This window comes from Haliaeetus albicilla, chromosome Z, assembly GCF_947461875.1.
Source record: "Haliaeetus albicilla chromosome Z, bHalAlb1.1, whole genome shotgun sequence".
Lineage (NCBI taxonomy): Eukaryota > Metazoa > Chordata > Aves > Accipitriformes > Accipitridae > Haliaeetus > Haliaeetus albicilla.
Window position 1 is genome coordinate 53,391,105 of NC_091516.1, and position 25,672 is coordinate 53,416,776.

Consider the following 25,672-nt stretch of genomic DNA (forward strand, 5'->3'; position numbering starts at 1 on the left):
CCTAGCCAAATTCTTCCCAGAGTAATTAAACATTCTCTTAAATTCAATGTTCCCCATTTTTCCAATTGAATTAAGTATTCTTTGTTACACAGTTTTATGGGCTTGAAATGAACTGTTAAATGAACTAGAAAAAAATGTGACCTACTAGTAGGTGAGGTAAATGCTACCATATGCTTTCTTTTTTAAACCTCTTTTTTTACAGCCAGTTACTCATATTTATATGAGATCTTAGGAATCCTGTGGTAAAATGCATTGTCATAATGCTATTAAAATAGATTGCACATTTGCATTAACATAATGGTTTTGAGCCAAGACCTTCAGGAAGATTTGTTTATGAACTTGTTTGTGGCAATAAGCTGCGAAGTTTCAAGGTACCACACAAATATTCTTAGTTAGCACTGCATTTATAAAGGGATCATTCCTGCTGAGTTTATTTACTTCCTTCTGTCTGACCTTTGTGTAACTTTCTCATCCCATGCATAAGATGCTCGCAGTTCACTGACCATGCTTCAATTTGCAAACAATTTAATCAGGTTGTAAGAATGCTTACTGGTAATTTAAAATACCATGGTACTCAACACACCCCCCCTCTCAAAATACTCCATTATCTTCAATAGACAGGAGAGGTTTGCAAAAGGTGTTACCGATGACAGGAAGCTATGGTCTTTGACCTCATAAACGAGTTAATTAGAAGTGTTACTACCAGTTTATAGTTGACTTGCTGTCTTCTAAAAAGGCCCTAAAAATTTGCAATGTCAAGGTTATATGCTATCTTGAACTCCAGTCAATGAAAGAGAATTTTGGCAATGTATCAGGCAGGGGGAACTTTTCCTTATTGTCATCTTCTGAGAAATGCGGCCCAAATCCATATGTTACAATTTGGAAGACAGTGTGATGAAATATTTATGAAACACTTGTGCATTTCTGTTTCTTTCCCATTGTTCACTGACCATCTTGTAATATGCCTGGGCAGTTGTCAACACAAACTGCTGCCTAAATTTCCAGAGTTTTGATCTTTCACCAAAGTCAGTCACATCAACATCTGCTTTAAGAATTCTTTGCCAATTTACCTTGTTGATCATGTCAAAACTTCATGCTGTGCAAAGTGAATAGCACTTAATGGATTGACTTCATGGTTTCTGTGCTGCCTCTGCTGGGTGAGCATGTGTTCACAGGTGCTTAGGGGTGTCTGAGAGTAAGTCTTACCAAACAGCTTGCTTGAAATGCTGTCATCATAGGGACTCTTTGGAAGAGTATTCTCATCCTTCTTCTGTAGGATTCAGTGAAGGGATGCTCAAACTATTGGCAGGACCTTACTGAGCACTGTATCAGCAGTAAGAAATGAAGGCACTGCACTTCGAGTAGGGAAGGCAAGGTAAGGGATCTTGGTTCAAACAAGCTGGCTCAACATACTCTTGCCACTCTATTTGTTTAAAAGAGAAGAAAAAGTTAAAAAAGCTGTTCCTTTAAGAGATCCACCTGCTTTTCAATTCTAGTGGCGCCACTGGAGTTACTAGGTAGGAGAAGCCCAATGAGGAAAGATGAGGGATTAAATGCTAGACGGGAAGTGATAAAATGCCATCTGGTTTAAGGCAGATAGGATAAAATGCGAAAGTGTCAATAGGTGTAGGACTTTGAATTGTAGTTGGCAGTAGGGTCTTCTGCCAGCAATTCAACTTGCAGCAATGCTGGAATTATCAATACAAAACTGGCAGCATGCATAGTTGAGCAGAAGCTGAAATTAATTCTGTTATTTTTCCAGTAATGATTAATGATAGGTAAAGTTATGAATGAGTTGATAGACAAACTGTAATGGTTAAAGGTGTGTGAATAGTTACATTGATGTGCTTTTTAACAGAAAGTGTTTTTTGTGGTCTAGTCCTCTGGTATGTTTAGATAGTAAAACTTTATTTGGTGATTTGCCATTTTCAAGCGTAGAGGTTTAAAGAAGGAGTAGCAGTCTGTTTCTGAAAGCATGTGCAAAAATCAGAAGAATTTCTTTGCTGGGACAAGCAGCTATTCTAAAATGTAATCTTCCATTTAGATAAATTCCTTCTAGAGGAGGTTAAAAACTTACTTCTAATACAGTTAGTTAGTGTTCACAGACATGAGTATAATACAGTTTAAGATGTATAGGCAACTGTCTGAACACCCTGAGAGAGGATTACATTTAATGTAAAAATAGAAATATAAAAATATCCAGTCATCTGCATACAGAAAACATGCAGAACAGAAAAGCAAGGAAAATAAAAAGAATCAGTATTATCATCTGACTGTATCTTACTTTATTCCTTTTCCGATGTTTGTTCTCTGAATAATTTTTATAAAATCTCCTATTCAGTAAGCTGAGGACATGCATAGAAAAATACAGTCTTTCATCCTCCACAGTTATGGGACTTAGGCAAGTGAATATATGAGGACTACATAATAAATGGTGCCAAGTAGTAAATATGTTTTATTACAGTCCCCTTTTATCCTCTCTTTTATCTTTCTGTTTTCCTATCTCTGTTTTCCTTTGTCACAGTTTCCAATTTGCATGAGAGAGATTAAATACCAAATTTTGCCATAGACTGCAAGTAAATGGACAATGCCCATCTTAATTCTGCAAGGGAAAGAGGTATGGTCATGAATAAGTGGTGCAGATGGGCAGGAGGCAAATCAGAACCCAAGGCAACAAAGGCCAGCCAGCAACGGTTGCAGTGGAGAAGACTGTCATAATGTAGGTCCCAGAAAGTGGTATGCATTCAGCCATGCATCCTCCTACTAACAGAAGAAAAATACCTTGTTTTCACTGACTTGTTATAAATGTTTTTTATCTATATGAATGTGACAGTGGTGATTTTACTAATAATCCCACAGGAAAGCCCACTTATCTGTAGGCTGTAGAAGTCTTTGCGAGCTTTGACAGCAAATTTTTGTTTGTGAGTTATGTTGGCTTTTTTAAATTGTATAATTTTTGATGTAGTGAGAAAACTTGTTTTCATTAAGTAAGTAGCTCATATCTTCTGCTGTATAACTTGAAAGACAAAGATAATAATTAAAATCTACTATATATTCTGCAGTGTTTGATGTGTTCAGGTTTTAGCTGCTGTCTCATTACAACTGAAACATTCAAAAGAATATTTTGGACCCTAAAGAACAAAGTGTTTTGTGCTAGGACTGGCAGAAATTACTGTTTGAGAAGATGGAGATCAGAGGGAGAGAAATGGGCATTGCTTTGGGTCAGGACTTCATGCACAGTTGAGATATGATGCTGAGCAGTCAACAGGAGTCTGTCGTGACATTTAGGTTAATTTAAATGACATTGGTCCATTTTGATATTTTTCTGGTCATAAGTACGTATTTATTACCTCTTAATACAGTGACATTTTCTTTGTGACTGAAAGGTCTCAGGTAATTTGCCAGATGTCAGAAGAGTACACTATTTTTACTCTTGGGCGGAAACTTGGCTTTTAATCTATTTCTTTGCCATTTCTTTCATAATTATTGTCAAACTCTTTGCTGACTATCTGAATATCCTGCTGCTAGAACAATTCAGGAGCAATTGCAGGTTTTGTACCATTGTACCGATGCTGAAGTTCTCATGGGATATGAACACTTTGTAAAATAGAAACTAGAAATATTTTTCATTTTGATTGAGCTTGCTTTCAAATAACTAGATTAATTGAAGGCTTCTTCCTCCTTTTAGTCTTTCTTTACATGTTCCCTTGTGCCCTTGCCAAAGTTCTTCTCAGGAGCTTCTTCCACGGCTTTTTCAATATCCAAGGAAGTGCTTACTTACTATTCACATATAATAAGAAAGAAAGAAATCAGAGAAAGCAAAAGTAATTAGTAGATTCCAAAGAACAATGTTATTGCATTAATGCTACTTTTTGACACTGAGGTATTTAGTTTTCCTTTTCAGTTTTCTGATATTTGCAGGTAATTAAAGTTAAATGGCTGTGACAATACACGTAATTAAATTTTCTTCCTTCATTTCATGACCCCGTTCTCTACATCTGTACTCTGCTCAGACTGCATTTACTTGCAGCACTTTCCTGTTGTATTAATTATTAAAAGAATTGTGCTCCATGAAATATTGATCTGTTGCCTGACATTCATTTTTTAAATGTAAGCAGAGCAAGAGAGGTATTACCAGAAATAATTTCTGGATCTTTCTTTCTCTAAATACAAAAAATTACAATGCGTGGAAATTAACTAAAAATGCATAGTCATTTCATGAACTGCCAAACATGCCTTGTATGACTTGGACTTAATTATTTTTACATTACATAATGGCATTATTAAGTTATTTCATTCCTTAGTTATACGTAAAAACCTGCAGTTTCAGAACCTGAGACCATAACCAGATGTTATTTCAATTATTTGTGCAAAATGTATAGTCCAAATATTACTGGGTCAGTCCTATCTTCTGTTTTACTTTAGCTGTAAGGACTTTCCTTTCCTTACAATTCACTGTCTGTTAGCTCTTAGTTTTATGTAAGCCATTTGGGTCAGCCTCAGGCTGCCTTATTTTACAGGAATTTGAACTATTACTTTTAGATTAGAACTACAGCTTATCTGCACTTGCACTTTATCTCAGTTATCTATTTTAACTGAAGACCATATTATTTTGTTTTCTTTGAGGATAGTAAGGTGGCCTGGGTTTTTTTGTAGTGCTTTTTGTGCTTGTAAATTTTCATACAAGAAACACAGGGGAAATAGTGCAGGGAACCTTGATTTTCTTTTATCCCTATATGTAAGAAAGATTGGTATAATTCAAGTTTACTTTTTTCTCCTTGCCATATCCATAGCTTTTTTAGAAATATATCGCACAGAAATAGCAGAAGGAAGATGCTCTTCTTATCTCCAGAAACAGCATTTACTGTTTCTGATTTGTCTCCGACTTCTCCATCATCCAGTCCCGCAGTCTTCAAAGTGCTTTACAGCATTGGGTAAATACCATCTTACAGATAGAGACCTTGGAGCTCAGAGAAGGAAGGTGGTTTATTTAATGTTGCACTGTGATTTAGTGAGCTCAGCTTATTTCCTGACATCAAGTCCAATGTCTTGTCTTCCAGGGAAGCAGGAGACACGCATACAAACTTTCAATCTCCTTCCAGCACTGGAGGCTGATACTTATCTGTCACCATCAGCAGCCTAGTCTTGACACCTTAGAAAATGCAGGTTTAGATAACTTCTACTGATGAAGATTTTCATTAACGTAAAAGTTCGTGTTACTTATCTAGTAAGTTAGATACTTACTTTCCACAGAGCAGCAATACTGAAGAGATTACTTCTTTTTTTTAATATTTACTTACTGTTTACATCTTATTTATTAAGTGTAGGCCAGAATATCCTGTTTTCTTCTTTGAAAACAGAGGTTCTCAGGTAGGCATAGGTTTATTTTCCAAACTTCTTTTGGGGTGGACACTTATTTCATGCTTTACATTTTCCATGCATTGTGTAAGCGGTGACAAACATCGTGGGAAATGATTTGAAACTTTGTGATTCCGTAATTTTACGCCTTCCATATTGTATGTAACATTAAGGATTCAAAGTATGCAGATGGGCACCTGAAATAACTTCCAAAACATTTTTTACTTTGGTGATACTTCTAAAGTTTGCAGGTGTTTACGCTACCTTATTTGACAATCTAAATCGGAGACAATTTTATTTGACTTTGCAAGATGTGACAAGTGCTAAACTGTTGAATTTTCTTAGCATTTTTGAGAAGACTCTAAAAATTTGAGTTCTTAAAAAGGTGTAATGACAGATTCCTGGTGGAAACAATTCAGTAGTGATTGCATAGATAGAAGAAGGGCCTGTTGTAAATAGTTTTATAAAGCAAATGAAGTGCTAAGGAGACCACTGCAAACTGTTCCATGTTTTTGTGTAGATCTTTGATTTCATAGTGCATTAATACGTAATATGTAGTCTAAGGAATTATTAGGTAGTTGTTGGACTTTATCAAAACAGTCTGCATACATGGTACTGAGTATTTTGAATTACCAGGTTCTCCTGCAAGAAAAATTGTGCTTTGGAACCTGAACTTTACCTTAACTTCATACAGTATCATGTGTAAAGGTGATCAATATTGACATCTAGATTAGATTACAGATATATTTAGAAAAGTGAGGTATCTATTTTAGTTGTTATTTTTTAACTTAAGTAGGTATTTGTCTTGCAAATTATCCAGTCTTTACACAAGCTAAATTACAAAGTGGGAAGCTTGCTGTGTGAGAAACTTGTCTTCAGCAGATAAATGATGATATTGGTAAAGTTTTTTGTTTACAGTATTTTTTTCTGCCCTGGTTCATTTACCACAATTTTTTACATGTGGAAAATGTAATGTTGTCTTGTACAATCATGAGAGCTTTGCGTTTATTCTGATTTACTTTTTAAAGGTGGCATTTCCTCTTTATGTTCATTGCTTCCTTGCCCAGCTCTTGGGAAATAATCTCTATTGAACAAATTTGGCTGAAGCACTGTAGGAGCACTCTAAAAACTTAAACTTTGGCAAGGGTTAGGTGCAGAAAGTGCATATACTTGAGGGGAGTTTTGGGGAAATTTCTTCTATTGTCCCATTCCCCCCCAAAAAATTTTCTGTGGGAATGTGATGTAAGAATCTCTGTCTGTGAAGGACACATTCCTTTTGCAATTTAATTTCTCTTCCTGTCAATCAACTATGTCTAAAAATGAAAGCAAGGAACACAGTAGAGAAATACTCTGTACAGTCTGAGTTATCCTCATTAAAAAGTTATTTTAAAAGAAATGTCAGAATATTGTAAAACACTAAAATTATTTTTTCCCCAGAATGTACTTATGGCATTCTCAAATATATTTCTATATACCAAATTACTGGATATTTATTTTCTTTCAGACTTGTTTATACAGTAATAGGAAGGAGACATCATGAAACACAGAGGTGATATTTTTAAAAGAGTTGTCATCTGACATAGTCATGGAACAAAGAGACATCATGTAGGATTATATTCAGATGACGAGCATTAAGTCGTTCAGTGAGTAGCTCTACTGATTTATTCTGGACCATTTATCTTTAGCATGTCATACCCCACAGCAATAAAATCTGGTTCTTAAATTGTTTTGGTTCCAGAAGCAAAGAAAGGTCATTCTTGAAAGTGCATAGAAGTTTAATATATTTTCATACATTAACTACGTATGATGAAAGAAATTCTGGGGACTGCTGTTACACAGGTGTGTTTTATAAGGGTGTATGAAGGCTTCTGGTTTTGACCTGTGAAAGAACTAATCTGAATTGCAACTCTGAATTCAGATTTTTCTGCACAGGCTGAAAGGAGCATAAGTAGGTAAAACCTATACACAGCCATTGTTCAGCAGAAGCAGTTGTGCTTCTCTTGCAAAGATGGAATATTACGTATTTACCTCAGTTCCCATCACAGCAGTAGTGAGATATTCTGAGGCTTGTTGTAGTGATAAGACTCTGGAGTCTAACCTGACACCATGAATTGCCTGAGAGGAAGGGTTTGTGGAATACCCCAAGAGAAATGTTTTGGGGTTCATTGGAAATTGTCAAAGATAATGTGCAAAATATCTTGTAATTTTGTAGAAATTGAACAAATTTATTCAAGTTTACCTGAAAGTCACAATATAATCTATAACTTGTTTCACCATTTTACATGGAAGAGACACAGAAATGTCATGGATATGCCTAAATATTCAATCAAAAGCCATGCAAAGTGAATAGGGGTTTTTGTGACATCTATGTACTTTTTCAGGCTATCCATTTGTGACAGTTGCATGGCAGTTATTCCCTCCAGTATTTAGAAACAAAGTGCTCTTAAGATGTCACTTTAAATTAAAGCTAAGCTTTTGAACAAAATAACTTATTTATATTCTTGATTTAAATTTCAGTAGCATACTGAGACTAAATTTACTCAGGCTATCTTCTCTGTCACGAAGGTAATTTTATTTAACTGCATGAAATTTCTATAAGATACAGAAAATAGTTTGTTTTGGCTCACAGTTAAAAGGTGCTTGTGCTAACTGAATACTGAGTGAAAGATCTTTCCCATGCCTGCTTACCTTTTCTGTCTGAGGCTGGTTGTGCAGTAGCACACATGGAATGCTCTTCCTCTTCAGCACCTTAAAAGCAATTTTTTCTTAGTTTCTAGAATGATGGGTGAGATGGCAGGACGTGGTTGTACTCTTTCTGGTTTATTTTGTGCCTTTTGAATTCCTTTTAAAAAAAAAGGCTTATGGTATTTTTTCTGGAAGATATTTATTACAGTAACAGTACATATGAACAATAACTACGGCCCGTGTTAAACAGGATGGTACTTACTTTATTCTCTGAGAGTTGAGCAAATTAATTCCCAAACAGAAATTCAGATTTTATGAGGACACTATCAATATAAGTAAAAGAGGAGGGGAACTTAAAGTTAAGTACTAGGTTTTTCACAGAAGCCACAGAAGGATATGTTGTTCCTCTGCCTGTTTTGAGGTTCCTGTAGTCTAATTGCAGAAAACAGGACAGAAAAAAAACAAGAAATGTTGAGTGTGCCCTGTGAGACAGGTGTACTAACTTTATAGTCTTTCTGTGCTCTTGGGGATGCACTGTTTTCCAGATACAATTTTGCATAATGCTGGATTCTGCTTGGAGAGTAAAGCTAGTAAAAGTATTGGTGAAGAAATCATCACAGAAAAGGTAAAATGATAAGGATATTGACAGTAAGGAGAGGACTGAGGATAGCACTTGGAGTTTTCTGCAAGAGCTCCACTCCTAATGTTTAAAATAAGAACAGAAATCAGTTGCTGGTCTTTACTGACTTAAATTTTTAAAATTTCAAACAGCAGGTATTTGACCCCATCAAGGCAACACTTTTGCTTCCGTCAGTTCTGAATGGAACCCAGGACCAGCTGGGTTGTGACTTGCCTGGGGGATCTCCAAAGAGGGCCTTGGAAGAAGAGGAACTCAGACCTGAGAATTACTGAAGGGTTACTATTTTTACTGTGGTTCAGATCTTCTGTAAATACTCAAAGGCTGTAGCATTTGCTAAGAGGGTGATGCGGTGGCAGAGAAGCCAGTGTTTATTAAGTTAATGTAACAGTTTGTGAAAATTGCTGACATTCAGGCTTTTGGAAACCCTGGGTCTTGAGTTACACATAGAAACGAAACTTGATTGTATGTGTTGCTTCATGCTTCTGATGGCTTGGAAACTAAGTCCCCAAACTCCCTTGCACTTATAAAGAGAATAGGTATGCTAATTTCAGTGTTTTGGCTACATTCCAGTGAGTAATTACATTCAGCTTATCTAAATTCCTCTCTCTAGTTTGAATTGGTTGCAATAGTTTTCATCTTCTGTCTTATACTGTTGTTTATTTTGGTGAGTGGTGTTAAATAGGCTGCTGTTTTTTCAACTTGATGTTGCTGTATTTTTTTAGTAACTGAAGTTATTCCAAAGTGTGCATATGATTTGCAAATTGCTTTGACAGCTAAAAAAAAAAAAAGTAAATTGTATGTTTATCATTTTATGCACAAGTGGTTATAAAATATCATGATTATTGTTTTGAAATGTACTTAAATAGGGTATTTATGTATACCCTTTCTGAGTTTTTGAAGTGTAATGTAAGGGGTAGATGATCTGATTTTGTTTACATTAACTGTGGAGGAACATTTCCATAACTGTGAATTAAGCTTGTTCAGCTGGATTTGATACATGCAGGTGACAGACAAAGAATTAATACATCTAGGTAGTGCAGAAGCTTTGATGAGCTGAAATACCCTACCTGAAACTAGTAACTCCACAAAAGGCAAGGCTGGCTGAAAATGAGAGAAGTCATCCTCCTACCCAGTCATGTTTGAGAACAGTAAATATTTCATATATCTAGGCAATTTTTTTCAAGAAGATATTCTTCCCATGTCTGAAATATGTATCAACTATATGAATTCAGTTTGGTTTCTATGTTGTTTTGGTTTTGTCTCACCATTCGATTTATGCTCTAAGTTGGTGGAGCTCCTCACTGTGTGTTTTATTCATTCAGTGAGTGTACCTAGTTTCTGACTGACAATCAGTCGTTTGGTGAGTCTATCCAATCTGTGATAGACAAAGGCTACCCTAGCGGTATTTCAGGTGACCGAGGATCACTTATTTAGATACTGTGCTGCTCTGGAGTAAAGAGTAGGGTAAAATGCATGTTTGTTGAAAGAAGCCTAAGGGACAAACTGTACCAGGGAGTTGTCCTGGTCAGGTATTCTTCCCCTGATCTCCAACACTGTGTTCTCTCTCTGTGGTATTTACCTCTCATCCCAGTGAATGTCATTTTTCAGAAAAATGGATGGGGACCATTTGTTTCCATCCTCTCTGACTCTTCCCAGGAAAGAAGAAATTTGGTTGCTGCTGATGTTGCTGTTAGAAATAGAAAGTTGCCCTTTCGTACATTGTCAGCTGTTTGAGAGCTGCCCTTACACACTTCTCGGCTGCATGGTGTAAGGCAGAGTGCAGGCAGCTTTTCTTCCATAGAAGTTGTCTTGCAATCATGAATAATTTTCCCTTCTCTGGAATGCTGATGATCTTAGGAGTTTTTCAGCATGAGACTCAAGAAATGAAGTATAGAAACCAGCAGACAAAACTATTCCTAGCTCCTACAAAAAAAAAAAGCCTTAAGGCATTGTTGCCCATGTCGAATAGGGGGAAGCCAGTGTGCCTGCAGGTAGTCCAGGAGGTGGTTTCAACCTCTGTAGAAAGACTTTGTGAAGAGTGTGGCTGTCAGCTGTTGAGAAAAAGTGTGGATATGTGCCTGCTCTGCTGCTCAGGTTACATGCTGGAGAAACAATGGCCTCAGTTTACCCTGTTTTTTAATACCTATCTAGGAATTTCTAAGTAGGGACTAAAAGCTCCCTCCAGCATCGATCTCTGTATACTTGAAATAACTAGCCTTCCTACTCTGTCATGATGGATATCCATACATGGTCCCAGTAAAGGGAGCATAAAACTGAGCAAACCTTGAGGAACAATAAATGAAAATATTAATTTCATTTTAATTTTCTTTTGCATTTCATTACATACACAGATGTCCAAATTCTACATTTTCTCCCCTAAATCAATTCACTCTCTTTTAATTTTTCACTATCAAATTGAAGAAGGTAGTTGATAAAGGCTAGTATGTATCCACTACCTTCATTCTTAAATCTGCCCTGGATCTGTTCCCCAGCATATGGACAGAATTTGCTGTTGAATATCCAAGTAAATGTTAACATCTTTCATACGGTAGATAAAAATTCTACAGTATGACTATAAATTAAAGATTGTATGATAGGCTTCCACTATAGTGTAACAGCAAGCATAATCTGCTAATGAAGTGCTAGGTGTAAAAATCTTTTCTTTCAACAGTCAAGAGTACAGAGCTAGAGACTAAAGACAATGAGTTTGCAGACATGGAATAATCAACTACTTCAACTATCTTGGCTTTAAATATAAAATATTAGGTTCGACTTTGTAGTAAGTAATAGGCATTAGTGGAGTATTTTGTCATATATTGTGCCAATTCATTTGCAGAAATATGCTGAATAGGTGCGGAAAATGAAAATGAGTTTTAAGTGGGGATGACCATTGAATTTGCAGGAAATAACTCTGTATATTATCACCTGTAACCATTACTTTCAAATATCTAAGAATAGTAAGTAAGTTCAGGCAAGGTACATTTATATGTGCTTTGAGACCACTGGTGCATTTTCAGTTTAATTAACAGTCGGTAATTGTATAACCTGATTAAAAATACAATGCATTCCAGGTAATTATTATGCTAAGCAGCTTTAAAATAGCAAAAGCATCGATCTTCACTCAAGGGTACAAAATAGATTTTAGAAGATGTGATTTTAAAATTATTTAATTAAAATGACATTTCCAGTATTACAGTTGTGGAAAGAATACAAATGTATTTTTATATAATGCAAAAATCATAATGTTAGTATGCTGTGCTCTTTACACAACTAACATGAGTTCAGCTTCTCAATTTTGCAAACCAAGTGTGTGTTCTTTGGCTGTTGAAGGTGATCTCTCTAAACTATGTAAACAATCCTTGCTGGAAACTTTTAAAACATTCTGAAATGTGCATGTTTTGGTCCTTCAAGCCTACCCAATAAGAAGACCAGCATTAAAAAAAAAAAAAAAAAAAAGTTTCCTTTGATAAACAAGTTAGGACCTTCTCTCACAAAGGTACATTTCTCTGTCTTTTCCTATATTTGAGTATATTGAGCTTTTATAGCTAACTTATTTGTCCTTTCCAGAATGGCTCTCTTCCTCTCTTGTCACCTTTTTATTTATTTATTTTTAATTCCCATTACATTGGGATCAGGTAAACCATTGGAATTTGATCTTATTCATTCAGGTTTCTTCAGCGGCTTGGAGTTTCTCTTTTATAAATGAGATACCTTGAACTGCTGAGAATGGGTCATTGCATGTAAAAGAGATGAAGGAAAATGAAGCATTACAAGTGAAAGCAAAAATGGGAAAAGTGAAGAGGGAAAATACTGAATGAAGTGAGGAATGCTGAAAAATGTCTGGCATGAAGAATGGGAGCAATATTGTGGTGCCCATAGGGAACAGTCACTCATTTTTTTGAGAAGAAGGAAAAATAAAAGACAGTTGTTGGGATAAGATAAAAAAAAAAGAAAATTGCCTTGCTCTTTTATAATAACTCCTTAGGGTTTATGGTACTGTAATACAATTTTTGGAAAAGGAACTGATAATTTTTGGTTAAGAATAGTGACAACATTGTAAAACATTAACTTGTTTGGCAAATTATATTTTAAACATATGTGGAGATGGAAAGTTTAGGAATAAAGGAATAATATCTGAATTTTGACACACCATATAATAATGTAAATTCTTTGATGTTTCAACCACTGTTTATAAGCTCAGTAAAAGCTTTTGGAACTGATAAAACAGGCAGTGTAGTGGTTGAATTAAATTTCTTTTTCTTCAAAACCTTTAACTTGTGTGATAGTATAGAGTGTTTATCATATGAGGCAGAACCAACAGATCATTTTCAAACATGATTTAGGTAAACAAATAGTTCTAATCAGTGCCCTAGTATGTTATATGAGTAAATGTAGTTTCTAAAAGTCTTTCATTCAGAACTTGACAAATAATATTTAACCAAGGTAAATAGTGTCAGTGACTATACAGTCATTGTTTATTGTATGGGACCGTGTGTGTATTTAGTGTACAATAAAACAAGCATAAGTGAATAATTTTAATTTTGTATAGGATATCTATGGCAACTGAAATTGGTTGCTAAAATTTCACCCAGTCTTTCTCTAAACAAACAATTGTATTTTCTTTATGTGTTTGTACAGTAACAAATGAGCTGTTCATGTCTCTGATGGCAACTCACAGGTATTATAGTATTATACTTAACAGTAACATAAAGTCATTGGCTACTGGGAGACAAAACAGCAAAATGGAAAGAAGGTGACTGACCACAGAGGGGAAGGGCCTGTGTTTTGCTTAGTGTAGGAAGGAAGTATTTTGTTTGCTATACTGACCTGTTTATTTTAGTAGAGTGTGCTATTTTTCAGGTGCAGTTAAAACCCAACATTTCAAGTCAATATGTAATTCGTACTCAGCCAACAAACACCTGTCTGTCTACACTTGAATGTGCAGCTGTTGCTCTTAGTATCATGGAAAAAAATAAGAGTATACAAGAGGTACGTAGTTTTAAACATCTGAGTTTTTCTTTTATGAATAGTAGAAGGGCTGCAAAGGTACTTAGCTATTAATGTCACATTTGACATTCAAAATCTTAATGGCATTGTGAGGGTTTTGTTGCACAGCAAACTAAACCAAGAATGTACCAATAGAAACTATTTTTCTTCAGATGTTTATTATCTCTATCATGTTCAGATAACTGTGACTCTTTCCTGTCGTGTTCCAAAAGTCTCTATAGTTTTCCTATTCTTTATTCAACATTGCTGTTAGATTGCTGAGGGAACTTGTTAGGTACAAAGGTCTTGAATGATTGTTTTGCTATTCCTCTTTTGAGTATGTTAAATTCTAGTATGGTATTTTTTGTTCTATCCCATAATGGAGTTAGATTGGCTCTTTCACCACAAAGAGTTGTCTGAAGGTAAACCTGGGCAAGATTCAGGGCTAAAAATCTTGCTTTGATGATGTTTAAAGTACCAGTTAGGGTCAGATCATGTCCTGTAACAGATTGTATTTGGTGCTGCAATGTCCATCAAGGCTGAATGCAGACTACTTATCTTGCAGACCATTTTTACCGTGGTAGCCCATTTGTGTATGGAGTAATAGATTGGTTATTGAAAACAACTGCTACCTTCTCAACCCATCTCCTCAATTCCTCTTTTTTCCTTGTTTGTTTTTTTTTTCCTCTTCCTTTTCTTTAGTTGTCTAGTGCTTTCCCCTGGCAATTCCACTTCTACAAGTTTTCACTATGCAGTCTTCAGGTTCATTTGTCTCAGGATTTAAGACTTTTCCTGTACTTTTTACTCCCTGTCCCTTTTGTTTTTCCCTCTTTTTTCCATTTATCTTTTCTGGTCACTGTTTCTCTTTTGTACCTTTTATGCATTTTTAACTCAGCAGTCCTAGTGCCTTCCAGTTCCTTCTTTCCTTCTACCTCCTTCTTCTTTCCCATCACATTCTCTCATCCTGTACTAGTTTCTTGCACACTTTCCCCTGCAGTTCTAAATATGATGGAGTGAATCAGGTTCTCTTCAGCTGTACATTACTTTTTTAAAATGGTTGGTTTATAAGGCACCAGATACATGCATGCCACAATACAGAATAAAAATCTGTAGAGATGACACTTGGGGATTTAGCCCAAAACAAATAGAAGTACTACTGTGTATGTTGCAGGGCAAATAGTGCAGAGGTGCACTGTTGTTATCCCTTCCTGTGATGTTATTCTAAGTTCACTTGACATTTCTTATTGCAAAATTTCAAAACATAGACTGTGTACCAGGCACATGTAATATACTAAATTGTACAAATGTAACATGCTAGATTGATTTTTTTTTTAAACAGTTTTCTTTTGGGTATTTTTTAACTATAGTGTATAGAAAACTACTTTGTTTTATGTACTATGTTAAATAACTGTAATTAACAGTTAACTGTTAGCTGTGGGACAGGCTTACAAAAGCATTTGATCTTCAAGCTAGCTATGAGGGGGTATTCAGATCATCTCTGCCATCTAGTTTTTGCAGAAAGCAACTTACTACTTTCCATGCAGTAATATACTCAATTGCCTGTGTCAAACTGGATTAGCTTTTGGGTTTTTGAGAGTCAAAGATCATGCTGCTGTGCTTTGACTTCAGAGGATCATTTAAAAATACTGATCCATTAAAAAAAGATAATGGTTATTTGACTCCAGTAAATATTCCGAGACCAACACATGCTAATGTGCTGTAATGTATAGAATTTACATGTTGCACTCATGTAATGGAAGTTATACTCACTCTAAAGTATGATTAGCATTTTGTAGCAAAGGAAGATATTAGTAAGCTTGGCAGAGATTACAGCCTATAATCACTCTGATGTCTAATTTTCATGAAGCCAGAAAAACTTGATGATTATTTAGTTGATTAGTGATTCATTGGTACTGAATAATGTGGCAAGCAGTGTTTGGAATTAAACTTTTGTGCTGGGTCTTGAACGCTTTGTGCCATTGACTTTCTTGTGCTTTTTCCTACTGGTAGATAAAACCTGAAACCACTTAAAGTCAGGAGAGTTTATTAATTTTAAATTGTACATCCTATAATAGATGTTAGGAGGTGGTATATATGTATACACACCTTAGAATGTTTATTTTCTTCCTTTGAGAACAAAATTGTCATAGAAACATTCAGATATTTTCACCAGTCTCTTCATATTCTAATAATGGGGAATAGTATTACTTCAGGTACTATCAGTTGAGGCTCTTGGGAATTTGTAAAATACCTTTAGAAATAACTTGTTAAAAAGGAAGAATATTTCCAAGGTGTGAGAAACTTAAGAAAAATTGGAGATTAGTATCAGTAAAGTTTCTATCTCTTTTACGTAGGCTATTGAATTATTTAACTACCTTTAAATTTATTGTTTACTTCTTCAGTTAATATCTGAATTTAAAGTTACTGGGTTGACAAATGTCATTGAGAGTAACTGGTGCTAGACTCTAAAAAGTTTCATTTAGTTATCAGTCAGGTAGGATTAATTTTCTTTTTAGTGTATGTTGGTCTCAGGATATTTACTGGACTCAAATAACCATTATCTTTTTTTAATAGGTCAGTATTTTTAAATGATCCCCTGAAGTCAAAGCACAGCAGGGTGATCTTCAACTCTCAAAAACCCCAAAACTGATCCAGTTTGAGACAGGCAATTGAGTATATTACTGCATGGAAAGTAGTAAGTTGCTTTCTGCAAAAACTAGATGGCAGAGATGATCTGAATACACCCTCATAGCTAGCTCGAAGATAAAATGCTTTTGTAAGCCTGCCCCACTGACCTCCTGCACTCCTGCAGCCATGGAATGCAACCCACTGGGTTATGTCTTCCTACCAGCCAGCTCACAACTCTTAGGTGTCATCGGAGGAATTTGGGACTTAACAGCCTTGAGTTTAAGTTTATCCTAGGTCAAAGAATACTAATTGGACATTAGCCTTTTCCTTGCAAGTTGTGATCCCACTAGTCTGTGATGGAAGAGGTTATTAAGATAATGTCCTTCTTAATCTTTTGTTGCTGACATTAGTAATACAAATTTAATAATCCTTTTGAAAAAGACCTATGAGTAGTTTTGCACCATAGACTCAGGTCTGCAATCTGATTGTGTGCCCAGAATGTAGTACAGAAGGGTATGTGAAAGAGATTTAAAACTTATCCATGTATTCACTACATTCTAGTGTCCACCCTGGGGTGCTCATATCCCTCTCTCTCCATCAGATAATGAATATTTTGGTACTTGACCTCTGCCTGCTAAAAAAGGTTCCCAGGTCAAAAATTGCTTCTGCAATTGTTATGATGTAGAGTATGGCACCCCTGTGTCTGCCTGTGTGACACTAGAGAGTCACCTCAACATTAAATCAATTGCATTTAGAACCAGACTGGGACAAAGTGTGTGGCCACACAAGAAAATATGGCTCAGAAATTGGAACTCTATGTAAAGAAACTTTTCTAGAAACTTGTATGTCTTTTATGACAGTATGGCTACCATATGCTTTTATGCTAAAAGAGGGTTTTGTATATTTACTTTTTCCTTCGGTGTGCTAGAACAACATTGGCATATTTTTCCTTCATTAGGACTTCTGTCTCATTCAGGTCCAGGGTGAATGTTTTGTTAGTGTCTGCAACTCACAGTCCTGTATTCTGTTTCATCCCTACCACTCAGAACTGGCCCAGCCTACTTTTCAAAGGCAAAACTATCAGTTTCTCAAAGGTGCTTCTATAAATGTTGCAATAGCCAAGAGATTCATAAATATTTGTGCACTTTTTTTATACCCTCTCTGAATTAAATGAGTGCTATTCCCAGCATATAAGATGATGAATTGAAGTTGAGAGCCATGGAAGTTAAAGTTGGGCACTTAGTTTCATGCCCAATGTAAGTCACTTCATTTTCCTGTGTGCTTGGAAGAGTCACATTTTACTTGGTAGAAACTCATCTCCTGCTGACTGCAGTTACATTTGTGATTGCTTTACACATCTGCACATGAAGGCCCGTGATACTGAGTCAGGCAACCAGAAAATGAAGAACATACAGTTAGGAACCACTTGAGATAAATTTTGTTTGTGTGGCTTCATTAGTCCTACATAATATCACTGGGCAGAAGCAGGGATACAGTCCAGTCTCCAGGATAGCAGTCCAGCTGCCTTGATCATGAGTCCCTCCTCTCTTTCTAAAACGCTGCCTTAAGGTATTTTCATGATGCAAGCACAAACAGCTTAGTTATTGTTACTTATTTTATTACAACTTGTTGGCTGAGCCTCAGTAATTGATCGTAGTCCATTGCTAAGGTCAAGTTAAAGTCATAACTTAGAGTAATGTAGCTGGGACTGAAGTCAGGATTGAGTGGGTCCAAGGAAGCAGTAAGGGACGACAGCAGATAGGTGGATATATGTCTACTATGTGGCTTCTTTTTAGTACATCTCTTATTCAGCTGTGCCCTCTGTCTCCAAAGGTTATATTTTATCAGCATTTATCATCAAAATTATATTTTATCAGCATTTTTAAGTAGTCCTTGAATACAAAACTTGTAATAATTGATGCCTCTAAAATAGTTTACTAAAAAGTTGGCTTTTTTGTCTCCCCCCACCCCTTCATCTTTCTGCAGACTATACTCCGTCCACTTCAAGCTTTATGCTCTTTTCAGCTTCAGCATGGTGCCCAGATCCATCACAGCAAGGAGCATCTTCTCAAAAATGGTTTATATGACAAGCCAATGCCAAAGAATAAGCGCAAACTCAGAAGAATGGAGCTTTTGGTGAATAATGTTAAAATATAAGAAAACTGTACTGACAGTACAGTGGGATTTATTTGCAGCTAGCAAATGAATATGAATCTGGATTTGATCCAAACAGTTGACTATACTGTAATAAAACAACTTTTAGGCCCTTCATAGGTAAGACTTTGTCTACCAATGTGACAAACAGTAATGGACAAGCTTTTTCATTTTTGCAGTAGGCCAGGTGCCTTTGTTCAGATGATAGAAGATCATTCTCATTTCCTATAGAAAAGAAGAAGAAAACTCTGAGCATAATTTAGAGTTATGTTATCTCTTGGGTGACAAGTATGATCCTCAATATGACTGGATAAATTTACTTTGGAGAAGCTTTTATCAGTACGAAAAGTCACGGAATATGAATGTGATGGAATGGTAAGGCTTCAGCATTTAGAAGTATATTGAATTTCTGCTGAGCATTATAACTTCAGTATCTGATTACAGTAGGTTTTCAAACTGTAATTCCTTATATTACTTAGTTCAAATGAACATAAGGCATGCTATTTGTATAGTTCTTTTTTACTTTGAGTTTTTTATTTCTTACATTATTAGAATTCCTTATCATAAATTTATATACATTTTACAATGCAGTCGGGTTTAGTTTGTCTCTCAGGCTTAATTTTTAAATTAAGCCCGCATATGTTTTTACCAGAACCTGAACACTTCTGACTTAAAAAAAAAAAAGTGAATGTAGAGAAATTATTTTTGGAATTATAACTCAGGTGCTTCACTTTTACTTCAACAAAAACTACTCTTTCACAGAAGGGGACATTTTATGGATATTGATGCGCCATACCCTGATATGCAATTGTTATGATACTAAAGGAATTAAACAAACCCAGTGTAAACAACTCTGTAAGAAGTATGATGCAATGAGAAATGATTATGTCTGGATACAACCTACTAAGATGATTGCAGATCCATTAGATTTGCATGTGTTCTTTAATTAGGTCTTCTCTTCTAGCAATGTTATAACTGTACCTCTTTCTAATGGGAATTAATAGAAGTTGAAGAATTGGGTATTTTTACAAGCTTTGTAAAGTAATATTTTATGATCTGGAGGAAAAAAAAATGAAATAAAGTTTTTGATGTTCCTTTCTTCATGTTCATAAATGCTTCCTACATGAAACAGATGAAAATGCTTAATATTTGTCTTTACTATCGGTTCCACTCTAGGTAACAACATGGAGCTAATTGGGTACTAATTAGACTTAGAAAAAGATATTTTGTCTTTAATTTATGAGCTGCAAGGCAGGAAACTACAGAAGTGGAGGGTGTAAACACAGCTAACCAATACATTAACTGAAAGCATTTCTGCAATTAACAAGAGAGGTCAAAATTAGGTCAGAGATTAGCTAAGAAATTTTAGAGCTAATAGTGACCTTTTGTTTAGGCATGGATTAACAATTTAATTTGTCTGGATATGTTAGCAAAGTTTATGTAACCTTTTTCTCTTCTTCCAGTCTAGATAAATTCAGCAAACCGGAATTAGTTTTGACAAATCTGAAGCAAAACAGTGTCATATGATTAATGATAGTGTAGATGCACTTTTGTTCATATTGGAACAGAGAAAGGACATGTTTATTCCTGTAGCGAAGCACAGCGCAGCAATCTCCGGGCTAGCTTGGAGGCTGAAGTTGCAATCTTGTGCAACTTGCGTGCACAGCCTTGTGTGTGACACTGCCTCCAGTTCTGGGGTTGGCATGGCTCGTGCTGGGCTGGGAATCTGTTTCCCCTGTGCCCAGGGACATGGTCCAAGCATTCCTTAAGGAAACAAGGGTATCAGTTAGGCTTGATTGTTAATGCTGTATTTACATATATGGACAATATTCACATTTAATGTTGTATATCTTAATTTAGTTTACCTTATTATAGATTCATCTAGAACAGTAGAATATCTTTCGACCTACATTGTGAAGATTATTTTCCTAGACAGAAGACTAAATGAGTCTTTTCATAACATGTGAGTTTATGTTATGGAGAACAGAAAGAAATTTGTATTGCAGCCTGGGATTCACATACATCTGCAAAATGCCTTAGAATTACAGGATCAGAGAAATACTTGTCTTAATTGAGTTATAATCCTACATTAAATACTCTTGTGCATGCAATCTCTGCAGAGTTTTCATGTTTTTCAGCAAAGGACAAATTCCACACAGCTTACAATAAGCACTTTTTACTTTTGTTGATTCATCTTGTTCTTCTAATTTTGCTCCTGTGGTTAACAGGATTTGTAGGATGTAATGCTGGATGCATGGAAGCCTTTAATTGCTAATTTCCTGTGTTGTACGATACTAGATCAATCACTATGCAGCAGTTGCTGAAGAAATGAAGAACAATTCATTGCAAACCTCCAGGCATTTCATTTTTTGGTTTTTTTTGTATGTCCCATCTCAGCTATAATATAGTGATCATTTAGATGCAACACAGCAGTCGAATGAAGTTCAATTTCAGATTTGTTCAGAGCTATTAAACACAAAATACTTTTTTTTACTTTTTTTGGTGGAACTTACATGGCTTTAAAAATATACATAGTGTAAGAGAAAGAGTTTAGAAAGTTTTTTTCAGGTCTTTTGGATTCAGAATTTATCTCTAAATACATGACCTCAAAGAAATGGATACTCTGAAGTCCAAGCTCTTTTGACGGAAGTTGTGTGTGATAAAGTAGCACTCTGTGCAAGCAATTTCATTAGAATGAGTTTAATTTGCAATTTTATTTTTTGCTGTAATAGTCAATCTATTTCATTTTTCACTTACCAAAAGATTAATGAGTAAAACCGACCAGTCTAACAAGATATTGATTAAAAAAAAGGAACGTGTTTGCTTCTAATGTTTGGTCCTTTGTCCTTGTCCACTTTGTATTTCCAAATATTGCTACCAAAATGAAATCTGCTTTCCATGTGCCACTGTGTCATGCTTTGGGGAACTGGTGACTTGGATAGCAGGCTCTTGAGCACATGAACACATGTAAAAATTTTACTAAAGTGGGCATTGTTAAGTCTCCATATTTTCATAATCTGTACAACAAAGTTTAAGAAAAAAGACAAAGCTAGAAATCTTTCAAAACAAGAACACCCTCCCACACACCCCTTTTGTTTAGAAAGCTTTCAAATTAAAAGTGAAGAGATGCTCAGAACAAACATAAATTTCTTTTTCTTCAAGATTTTACTTTCATTGCTTCATAACTCCATTGGAATTCCAGCTGGAAGATGGTGTTAGCATACTACCAATAAATTACTCTTTTATTAGTTTTTCTTGAAATAAAAAGGAAACTTTTCAAGTGACTTCAAAAGGTGCAAAAATTGTTTTAAGACCAAGGGTTTTCTTCTCAATTGTTACATTAGATAGATAAAAAATTGTTTTTGCTACATTATTTTCTACAACTTCCCTGCTTCTTTTGAAATTTAATTAAAACCTGAACTTTTTAAAAGGGATAGTGGTTCATGCTTTTCTCCTGATGATTGTGTTTATTATGCTTACATACATGAATGCACATAAATTATATATTTGTTTCTGCTTTGAAGCAATAAAAGATCTAATTTAATGTGATCATATGCCACTACGTCTCTACAGAACTGAATCTGTTCACATGTGCTGGTATCACAAAGAGGTAAGCCTAGTCCTTTTTTGTGCCTTTTTAACACCATTCAGTCAGTTAATGAAGAGATGTGGCTTTTCCTGTGCCACTTGAAGAAAAAGGTTCCTTTGTTATCCGTTGAAACCTGCATGAAGACTAAATTGCTGTGGCGATTTCTCAAGCATTTCAGCTTCAGAGCTCTCTTCTATCTTTCTGCAGTAGTGGCTGACTCCTGTTTGCTACCTCACAAACACGCACATCTTCCCACACTCTAGCATCCCCCAAGCGCTGTATCTCCAGCTCAGTGCCCTACTAGGAGTAATGATGTGAACATCACCCACATTTTTTCCTTCCTGAAATTGTGGTATTCAGGCTAAAAAGAAAGCTGGTTCTGTTCTCATGCAGCCATTCCTCATCTCCCTGCTACAAAACCTGCACTTTATGGACTTCCATACACTGTTAGTTACCAGGCTTGTTCCTGTGTCCCTTTTCACAATCCCTCCAAAGCCCCAGCACTTCATGTCCTGAGAGCTACTGCTTTTGTGGTGGGGGACAGGTAACAGGGGGAAGTAAAGAGGGGAGAAGGAGAGAAAGGTCTGTGTTTTAAGAAGTTGAGTAGGTGATTTAGATAAAAGTTGCTTCTGTTGCTAGGGTATGGTTGCTATAAAGCTCAATACTCATCATTATGGCTTGGTGTTCACTTAATACGAAGATTGTCCTAACAGTTTGTCTTGTTTGTGGAGTATATCCTAGGGCAGCTTCTTTGTTTTACTAGTTTAAGATTCACTAAATATTTATTTGGATCCCTTTGTATTTCCTAAAATATACTAACTAGTTTTCTGTTTGAGAAGGTACTTCCCATCACTAAACAACAGAAAAATTGCTATACCTGTGGTGCAGCAATGCTTGCAGCACAGTTATGGTTTAAGTTGATGTATATACACCACTTGATCTGGTTGGACTATGCATACCGTACATCTTCTGTCATAGATGTAAGAGGAAGCAGATGCTCAGTTGGAAGTAGCTTTGAACTGTTCTCTCTGCCCATGTAAATAATAATTAAAAACCTCAGTAGCTGTAACAGACCATATGCTATGCTGTGGCCTACTATGTCTGTAAGGACAGGTAAAATATTTTAGCTTTTATAGCTGAACTGAAACTGGGAGTTTATGTGCCATATGAAAGATTCTTTTGGGCTTGAATACTAGGATTTACTCTCAATAAAGAGATGTATCAAAGAGTATATACAATAGATTTAAAGCACATTAAGACATATCTACTTCTCTGTGTGAGTGGAATAGAGCAACATAGAATATTTGGCAAATTAATAATATATAAACCATTTGCATATATACATGCATGTAAATATAGATTGTGTTTACAAAATATGTAAGTAATTATTATAAGTTATCACCATCTTTTAAATAGGTTTTAAAAATAAAATTAAATTTCTATGAAAAAAAGTCAGTGGTTCTAGTGTTTTGTTTGCCTTTTGCTGCTGAAAGGTTCGTATGTATATAACAGATGTGTAGGTAAAAGTAATAGTAAATTTCTAGTGGGTTTTTTTTGGTATGCTTTTTAAATACATTTTTAGATGGATGTGTTGAGAAATGGGTCGTATACTGGTTGTGATTAAGTATTTGCAGAATTGAGGTCATTTACATTACATTCGAATTTTTTTCCATAATTATTAGCAGAAGGTAATGAGGAGAAAGTGATACTGTAGTATATTAATTTATCAACTTATGGTACTTTATTATACTTGAAATAGACCTCTAAGGGATCTTAAATTTACACAAGATCAAGTTTCCTATTCTTTTCAGGGATTAGATGGGATGACTTGCGTCAGTCTTAGTTGTGCTGGTGTCTGCCAAATGTGTATTCAGTATTGTGAGGAATACTAAGTTTAGATGAAAAGATAATTTATATAACTTTCCCTAGAAAAGTTATGTGGACTTTCATTTTCACTGAAAGTGTCTATGGAGTAGTGTCTATGGTTTTTTCCATTTGAGTGTAATAGAGTTATGCAGAACTTGAATCTTACTGGTCATTCTGTTTCATTCTGGATTGTATCAATAATAGATTTGTTAATGGAAGGTACCGGTAGTCATGTATTAGCCAAAAAAGATAGAACACTTAAGATTTGTGACCCTTGCCTTATTCAAATACATTTGCTTTCTCTTTTTGTTTGAGCAGGCATTTCTATTAGACAAAATATGTACTCCAGTTGATCTTGAAACAGTTGTGAGATTCTTGTTCTGCTTGGCTTTGTTCACCTGTCACCCCACCAAGACAGACAGCAGTTCTCCCCTCTGGGATTCATGCTGCTGGTCTCCCTGCGATCAGTGAGAGTTTCACATTCTTTAGCCACGCAGGCTGAACTTGCACCTCTGCCTGCAAAACTAAATCATCCCTGCCTCTCTGTTCAGACAGCAGTCTTGTTTCCTTTTTGACCCCATCGCCACTGTGGAGTTGCGGATGATATTTTGCAGAGCTGTTCTGGCACTGTTGGGCATCATGTGCTTTTGGTACGAGGAAGGAGAACACGGTGTGAACGTCCATTTCTGTTGCAGTTACTGTTTACTAGGGGTTTATCTGAAATGGAAAAAATAAAAAGTCAGTATTTGTCCAATGACAAAGGACAAAATATAAAAACGAACTTTTAATGACCAGATTTTACACCTTGCCCAGGAGTGGGTAACGGGAGGTCCTCGCTTATGTGCCCTTCACAAGGTGCAAGGGAAATCGCAGCCCTTCTGTTCAAGGGAACAAGAACAGTTCTTTCTTTCTGTCTCTAGAGGTATGTATCACTTCAAAGTCAGAGGGAAAGGGGCTTGACTATTGTGTAACTCAAAATTGTTTTAACACTGTATGTTACTGCTATAAAAGTGAATCTGTGGATGGATGCAGCCTCTTCTTTAGGATATACCCTCAGTTAAGTTTTTGAGGACTTTGCATCAGGAGGAAGTTAAGCATATTTAAAAACCAAACGAGAAGCATTCACTTACCTGGCACCATTGTTTACCTCAGACATAAACTGATCCGAATTACTGTTGTTGTTTTCACAGTGTGTATATGAGAAATGATACCTAATTCAAAGTGATAACAAAGTTTGGGGACAGGGAATTGGGTGTTTCTGGTTTTGTTTTTTTTTTTTAAGGTAGCTCTAAAATTCAGGAGTGTGGGAGAAATTGCTGGAGGAATTGGATTGGATGTGGAGAGAGGTATGAGTTATAGAATCAGAGAGTTTAGACAGGGTAATTTGCGTCTGCTCTGACTTCCTAGCACCTTCAAGTCAGAAAATTGTAATGTGAATGCTTTATCCTTTCAGAGAACAGTCTTCATCTTTATATTCCGTTGAAATAATAAAAAGAGGTCCTGTGCTGCCCCTTGCAGAGGTATAAACTTTGTGAAGCTTTGGATTAAATTTTGGTGATTTGGATTGAATTTGCTGCAATTTTATTTAGCTTTTATTTTTTGCCTGTAAAATACTGAATATATTCTGCCTCCAAAATTGCTGAAGCAACCACAGCAGATGGAAACCTAGTTACACCTTGTATATGTCTTCAGCTTTCATGAAGAAACATTGTCCTCCTGAAATGATTGTATGAATTGTGTCTATTCAATGGCAACAGCTGATTGTC

General features: G+C 35.7%; 1 protein-coding gene across 6 annotated transcripts in view; it reads left to right on the forward strand.

Moving 5' to 3' along the window:
* DTWD2 (DTW domain containing 2) overlaps positions 1-22,000 on the forward strand; it is a 95,448-nt gene extending 73,448 nt beyond the window's left edge. For 5 of the 6 annotated variants that reach the window (XM_069776843.1, XM_069776844.1, XM_069776849.1 and 2 more), the window contains 2 exons: positions 13,544-13,672; positions 18,284-19,550. In XM_069776843.1, the coding sequence (XP_069632944.1) occupies positions 13,544-13,672; positions 18,284-18,454 (300 nt within the window). In that variant the 3' untranslated portion in view covers positions 18,455-19,550. Of the gene's footprint in view, positions 1-13,543; positions 13,673-18,283 lie in introns of all 6 variants that reach the window. The other variant, XM_069776845.1, reaches the window with a different exon arrangement.
* Positions 22,001-25,672: the final 3,672 nt, after the last annotated feature.